The 7,236-nt window shown below is 37.7% G+C and overlaps 2 protein-coding genes and 1 long non-coding RNA gene across 3 annotated transcripts; all 3 read left to right on the plus strand.

The window, feature by feature from the left end:
* Positions 1-1,712: 1,712 nt before the first annotated feature.
* Positions 1,713-2,660, plus strand: LOC110417234 (uncharacterized). The gene is made up of 3 exons (XM_021429472.1): positions 1,713-2,016; positions 2,258-2,381; positions 2,542-2,660. Exons 1-3 carry the CDS (start codon positions 1,819-1,821, stop codon positions 2,643-2,645), a joined length of 426 nt encoding a protein of 141 aa, XP_021285147.1. The 5' UTR covers positions 1,713-1,818; the 3' UTR covers positions 2,646-2,660.
* A 188-nt stretch (positions 2,661-2,848) lies between these two features.
* LOC110417177 (uncharacterized) lies at positions 2,849-4,065 on the plus strand. Its single transcript, XR_002445289.2, has 2 exons — positions 2,849-2,975; positions 3,451-4,065. It is a non-coding gene; the product is annotated as an uncharacterized LOC110417177 (long non-coding RNA).
* Positions 4,066-4,956: 891 nt separating this feature from the next.
* Positions 4,957-7,233, plus strand: LOC110416581 (uncharacterized; the record flags this gene model as incomplete). Its single annotated transcript, XM_021428593.2, has 5 exons — positions 4,957-5,279; positions 5,501-5,667; positions 6,334-6,565; positions 6,656-6,791; positions 7,132-7,233. Coding segments are annotated over exons 1-5 (906 nt in total), but the record flags the coding sequence as incomplete, so codon positions are not given.
* Positions 7,234-7,236: the final 3 nt, after the last annotated feature.

Consider the following 7,236-nt stretch of genomic DNA (forward strand, 5'->3'; position numbering starts at 1 on the left):
CTAGGCCAGAGAAGGGTTGGGTCCAGTCCTGGATGAATGAAACAAACCGAACCTGACTGACCGATAATAATAGCCGCAACAGCATTCTGAAATTTGCTCCAGGCCACGTGGGCGGTGAAAACCAAATCGACTAGGAATAGTAGTGTAGCCCCTCAAAACATACCAAGGAACCTGACAACCATGGTTGCCCTTATCGAAGCTTTTTTAACAAACCTTGCTCATCAAGATTTACCAATGTAATCCCACATGCACTCCCTCATTACCAAGCCTAGAGACAAGAGAGCCTCTGTAGTTAAATCGACTATTGTGTTTTTTCCACCTAGTGCATGTATATTCTTAATTATTTCTGTAGCAGAATTACCCGGTTTGGTTTGACTGGCATGGCTCCAGGCTGTACAGCTGACAACCGTGTGTACAATTTTTGTGGGGATGGTGAATCCACCATTTCTCGAGGATTTCATTTTGTTCTGCTACGATACGTCAATTTATGCAATAAATTCTTTGACAAGCAAAGGATGTAAAGTATCACGGATGGTAAGAAATGTTTCCATGGAGAAAGAAAGGAAGAAAAGAGCCTGGATTTTGTTGCTTTATATCTCCTGACCCATCACGTGTAAAGAAGTAGGAAGCTTCCCTGACAAAAACGTAGCCTGAGATGAAACAACTGTTGCAATATCCACGTACGCTAAGGTGTAGGACGCAAAATAAAAAAAAAAAAAAAAACAAAAGATGATGATTTCTCCACGCAGTGCGGCACTTTCGATGGGGACGAAAAGGTCTGATCACCGGCTCACCGCCCATAGCTCTTTCAACTCTCTGCTGTTGCATGAGGATACAAAGGAAAAACACAGTGCCAACAACATTTCTCCGTTGACTAACTTTCCTAACACTTACTATTTTGTTCCACGGAACCATGTCCCAACATTGCTCTTCTTTCAGACAAACAGAGCAAAGGGTAAAAGATTTAAAAGAGCAAATTGCGGTGTGACTTTGTTCTAAACAGTTAAAAGATTGCTTGATTGTAGGTTTGGGTACTAGTCTCTTGGTGGGGTTTTAATTTGGGTGTGACCATTAGTAGTTATGATGGGAATTGACCCATACCCATCAAAGAAAAAGGTCTAATGTTTTCTATTACTACTTTCTTTCAAGTCATATAATGGGAATTCTAATCATATGGTCAATTTCAACTTTATTTTAATGGCCTTTTTTTGTTGTCAATTCCATACTCCCAATTATGACTAGTGATTGTTACACAAGAATAATTGATTTTTACTTGAAATTTCAGCTTGGTTGTGCCTGCAATATGTTAGTATCCTTGGTAAGCAAGTCCAATTCTTTCTTCTTCTTTTTTTGAAAAATGGCAATTTCCAACTTACTTTTCCACATTCTCCTAAATTTTCCTCTAACGGCATCGTTTTTTTGACATGGTGGACATCATGATTTAATGCCCATAATTTGTCTTACACGAAAAGAGTAATCACGTCCATTTATCAAAAAATATTCTCTTCGAACGTGACAACCCCCGCAATTCCTCCCACAAAATTATATCCCAAAGTCCTTATTACCCTTATAATTAAACCTAAATAATCATAAATCCAAGGGCTTTACAGTCATTTCATGAGAGTCAAAATCCCCAGGTCCAAGTCAATGAGAGCCCGTAACATTAAAAGTAGTAACAAAAGGGTTTTAAAAGGGCCTCCCGTCTTTAACCCGCCATACTTATATACCAAACAAACAGAAACAAACATGAGCAAAGAAAAATGGCCGACATTTGAAGAAAGGAGGAGGAAGGACTGAAGAAGTGAAGCTTTGAAGAAAATGGCGGAGCTAGGATTTCAAGAACAAAGCTCGGTGAGTTCATCAGGTTACAGAGCTCGAGATGCGAGCCCTGACTCCGTTATATTCACTCTGGAATCGAATTTCAGCCTCTTCTCTTCGGCTTCCGCTAGTGTCGATCGCTGTTCTTTTGCTTCCGATGCTCACGACCATGATTCTCTCACTTCCGAACTCTCTTTAGTAACTTCGCCAAATCCTTTAACTTTTTTCTTTTGTTCATTTTAATCTCAAGTTTATAGTGCAATGCATAAGCAGAGAGCAATGTATGACAGTGTACGCTGTGATCGATCATTGTTGATCAGTTTGCATGGCTTTTTTTTTTATTTTTTTGCTTAATCCAATTGAGCAGATGACATTTTTTAATTCCCAGAAAAGGAAAGACAAAGAGAAATAATGTTTGAAATGTGAAATCTTTTTGCAGCATTTGGCAGGACATGAAGGAGGAGATCAGAATGAGAGTTTGAGTGGACCAGATCCAGATCCAAACAAAGCTATAACAGTCCATAAGCACAGTCGTCTCTTCAGAAAAGGGGAAAAGTTGAAAGGTACTCTCAATATTTTCTCTCATTATTAGCTTCTTTTAAAAAAGTTAAAATTGAAACTGCACAAAAAAAAAAAGAAACGAATAAACCAAAAAAAGATTTCAAATTCACTCACTCATTGTCATTGTCCCCCTTCCTTTTTCCCTTTAACAATAATACGCAGTTCAAAAAGAAGAAAACGATGACGCTCATATAGTAGAGGACGAAAATCAGCTCATAGATTCAGCAAGAAACTCATTCTCTCTTGCTCTTAAAGGTACCCTTTAGTTTTTTTCTTTTGAAGTTGGTGTTTTTTTTGTTTAGCTTAGTATTTCGTCAAAAAGGTAATAATTTTGAATTGGCTTTTTTGCTTCTTTTTTTTTTGGGTTACTCCTTTTCTGCTACCGAAAAGTTTTGCGTAAAGCTAATATTTAAGTTTTGCTTGGTACCTCTTAAGAGTTGTCTTAATTTCTTTCCAATTGTTACTCCTGCAGATATTTCCTTTTTTTTGTTGCGAAGAAAATTGCCTGCAGAATTGTCATGTTTCTCCCTAGACATGTAGATCTCAACCAATTGGCAGAATTATCTCTATCTGCACAGCCTCCTTGGTCATTAGAGGTAATCTTTAAACTTTATTCATCAGTGAACTTTATTGATATAGATATGTAGTAGGTATCACCACAGGAGTATGTTTTTCCACTTAAAACACTGTTATTTTAATGTAAGATACAGAGATTTTTTATGTGCTCACTAGAAAACTAGATATGTTGACCAGAGCTCCTTTGCTCAAATCAGGATCCTCGGCTTGTAATAAATTGGATCTTTCAGTTATGAGCAAACTTTTGAAAAAATCAGTTTCTGAAATAATTCGTCTGATTTTTCAACAGCTGTTTTCTTTGTGCTCCATACGCAAGTCTATTATCAATAGAAATTTCTATCAACTGTTCCCAATTTCCTTTTAAATTCTGGTTTTCAGAGGTATCCTATCTAGTAGTCTAGAAATGTATTGCCTCTCTTATTTGTGAACCAGTTTTATGTTCGTGCTGTTGAATTTTCTTCTCTTGTTGCTAAATGCAAATGTTTATACTCTTAGGTTGAGAAAAACTTTTTGAATGGAAAGCTGAAGGCAATAACTGCTTACTTCACGGAGACGGCAGTCAGAGGACAATAAATCAGCATACTTGTGTGGAGCAGTGAAGGAGAACGGGGTCACCTTTCGTGATATTTGAGCTCCTAATGATTTTTAATGCTGTTTTATGGGTTCCCTCACAACAGCCTCAATTTCGGTTATACTGTGAATGAAAGTAATGCAAGTGCTTTCATATTCTCTCTTCAAAAGCAAAACAAATCTCATGGATAATGTAGGACAAAGTTGTCGCCTTATGACTGAAACGGAGGAAGATGTATAGAAAGTATGGCTTGGAGAACAAAAATCAATGTCTGTAAAATGTTCAAAGAAGACAAATACATTTATTCTGAAAGCCAAACAAATGCTTTTTGTATCAACCATTTTAACCTTGTCGGTCTATCTGATTTATTGTTAGGTGAGCTGGTTTTCAACTCTTCTTCTTTATGCTGGTTGTAACAACCGGCCTTTGTTCTCTTTATGTCTTCTGCTCTTTTGGGCCACACCACCCAGAGTTGTACCAAGTACCAACAGCCTAAAACCATGTATATAATGCTGCATTAAGGTAGTGGTTTGATGTAAGTCTGAAGTTGTTTGCATTTGCATTTGGTGTTTTTGGAATTTGCCTTAACTTCGAGTTATGTTTGTAACAACACCACACCAACATTACCATCCAAGTGCTCGTGTGCATGCGCAAGCATGACTCGTGCATGATGCATACTGCTCTTTGAATCATTGACTACGAAAGTATGGATGAGGTCCACCCCCCCCCCCCCCCCCCCCCCTTGTTAGTTATGCGACTGAGATATGACAACTTATTATGTGCAGGAAGGTTTGGACGGTGGGATTATAGTTAAGTTGTTGAGAGGTTCTTACATTAGAGAATGTAGATGCAACAATTTAAGAATTTGATGGGAACTGCTATGAAGGTTATTATTATTGAGAGCATGTGCTAACAAGATAAAGCAGATGTATTTGTTATTGACCATCGAGTTTACCGAAAGGTTGGTTCAATAGAAAAATTGATCTCATGATTGCTGGGTTTCCATGTTTCTTTTCTTGGGTTATAAAAAGGAGACAGAGATCATCTGAAAGGCTAATCAAACTGGGGTCAATGCCTTGAGAAACAACAAAAGAAACCAAAAAAAAACAATCAAATAAAATCAGTATCCGTTATGAGAATCCAAAAAATAAAATTTGTGCAAAAAGTGACACCTGAACCTCCATTCTAGGCCAGAGAAGGGTTGGGTCCAGTCCTGGATGAATGAAAAAAACCGAACCTGACTGACCGATAATAATAGCCGCAACAGCATTCTGAAATTTGCTCCAGGCCACGTGGGCGGTGAAAACCAAATCGACTAGGAATAGTAGTGTAGCCCCTCAAAACATACCAAGGAACCTGACAACCATGGTTGCCCTTATCGAAGCTTTTTTAACAAACCTTGCTCATCAAGATTTACCAACTGTAATCGGAACTACTTCTACAATCTCAAAACTCAAGCTTCTACATGGGACCCACCCACAGACATGGAAAATCTAGTATTTCATAACCTTAATAATAATTCAAATGAAATGACTGCTGAGTCACTTCAGAAATCTGTACATGGTGGTGGAATAGAAGAGCTGCTATCTGATGAGCTTTCAAATGGGACTGGAGTGGCTGCTGCTTCTAGTTTGACAATACCTTCTGTAAGCAAGAGTTTTGAGCTTGCAGGTGAACATTGTGAGACCAGTGGTACTTGTGATGCTGAACTTACATTACGCTTAACATCAGATGCCCAGGAAAATGTTGACAGGTTAGTACCTTCTTTTAATGCACTGCAGTAATTTTTCTGAAACTGTTGTTTCACTGCTTTATCTTGCAAAACTGAAATTTCACAGCTTCATTAACATTCATAATGGCTGAGGCAACATGCTTGAACGGTTTGGTATTACATTATTGAACGTCTACTACAAATGGATGATGCTCTTAATTATGTCCATTTCAGGGGCTTCTGACTTCTTAATTTGCTTGCAGCATGCCCAAGGTACCCCCTGGAACAATTTCTGATGGTGAAGATATTATTTTAGAAACTGCTGCTTTAGCAAAAAATCAGGCGGATACCCTACTTGTAGCTGCCATTAGAAAAGGGAAAAAGAAAACAAGAAGACGAGCTCAGAGGAAATTGGCAAGGGATGATGAAGGTATATAATTCAATTATTCTTTTCCCTCCTTTTTATTGATGAACTCCATTGCTTCAACATTTAACACAAAGTTTACCTTTAATTGGATTAATTCAACGCTGTTCTTTTTGTAATATTGTTAGCTAAAGTAAGCTAATGCTGGGGAAACGGTTTGGAATTGTCTTACGATGGATGTAAGAAATGTATCTCTGGTCAATTGGGCTTGATCAGACTTCAGTTCTTATTTTAGGGACTTTTTTTCCTTATTGTTCTCATGAGCAGTTTGCATAATAATTTGTTATTTTTCTCAATAATATATTTTGGAAGTTTGTTAGCCGTGTTGGATATATGATCCAGCTATTAGACCAGAAATGTGGAAGTAAACATTATTAAAACTTTTGAAGTGAATCCTAAAGCAGTAAAGCACACCAAAGATGATTTGGAGCCTGCATCTTTAGTATGCTACACTGTCTAGTGAAGAATTCATGCCATTGACATCAACCTAACACCATGAAGACACTATGTAAAAACCATTTTACCTTTTGTGTATTTGTGTGTTTGCCCGTGTCCTCAAATTCTTGTGATGTCCAATGATAATTTTTCTGTTCTATTTGCAGCTGCTGGTTTTCTTATCCCTTGTGGTATATTGTAAAAACTGGTTCATTGAACTTTTATTCCTCTGTACAGAACTTCAATTCCAAGAGATATTTGAGGAGAATTCTGCCATTATTGGTAAATATTGGTGTCAGAGATACCTGCTATTCTCCAGATTTGATGATGGTATAAAAATGGATGAGGAAGGGTGGTTTTCTGTCACTCCAGAGCCTATAGCCAGGCATCATGCATCCCGATGTGGGAGTGGCATTGTAGTTGACTCTTTTACTGGAGTTGGCGGGAATGCCATTCAATTGGCCCAGAGGTGAGTACTATTGAAACTATATTTCCCTTGGTTAGGTTGTGCTGAATGTTATGGCCATACTTTATTGACTTGTACTGTGCGATTCTTCAGGAGCGCACATGTTATTGCTATTGATATCGATCCAAAGAAGATAGATTATGCATATCATAATGCTGCTGTCTATGGTGTCAATGACCGAATAGATTTCATAATGGGAGATTTTTTCGCTTTGGCACCTAAATTGAAGGTACCAGACTGGCTTATTGCATATTTACAGATTTTAGTTTCTTATTTTACATGGCATGTTATTCCATCGTGTAAACCAACCATCCTTTCCCAAGGTTTGAACTTGGGGCTTTTACGTTGAATGGGTGTCCCTTTGCAACATATCAGATTTTGATATATCAGACAATGGATATGGCGCCAACTAGTAAATTCTAGATGTTATCTTTTCTAGTTCTTGTTATTGCCTCTTAATGATTGATGCTGAAGTCTATGAACGAACATATAAATCTTTTTCATGTATTTGTTTCTTTCTATTTAGCTTTATTCTAATGTCTTTTACATCAATATTTCTGGTGCTGTAGGCAGACACTGTCTTCTTATCACCTCCTTGGGGTGGTCCGGATTACACTAAAGTAAAGATATATGACCTCAAGACAATGCTTAGGCCACGTGATGGGTACTCCTTT

This window comes from Theobroma umbraticum, unplaced genomic scaffold (assembly GCF_002168275.2).
Source record: "Theobroma umbraticum cultivar Fairchild unplaced genomic scaffold, ASM216827v3 scaffold_51.0, whole genome shotgun sequence".
Lineage (NCBI taxonomy): Eukaryota > Viridiplantae > Streptophyta > Magnoliopsida > Malvales > Malvaceae > Theobroma > Theobroma umbraticum.

Bases quoted from the DNA above. Each gene is read 5' to 3' on its own strand.
- LOC110417234 (XM_021429472.1), top strand. From the start codon at position 1,819: ATGGCGGAGCTAGGATTTCAAGAACAAAGCTCGGTGAGTTCATCAGGT. The intron at 2,017-2,257 runs GTAACTTCGCCA...ATCTTTTTGCAG, and splicing joins TCACTTCCGAACTCTCTTTA to CATTTGGCAGGACATGAAGG. The intron at 2,382-2,541 runs GTACTCTCAATA...AATAATACGCAG, and splicing joins AAAAGGGGAAAAGTTGAAAG to TTCAAAAAGAAGAAAACGAT.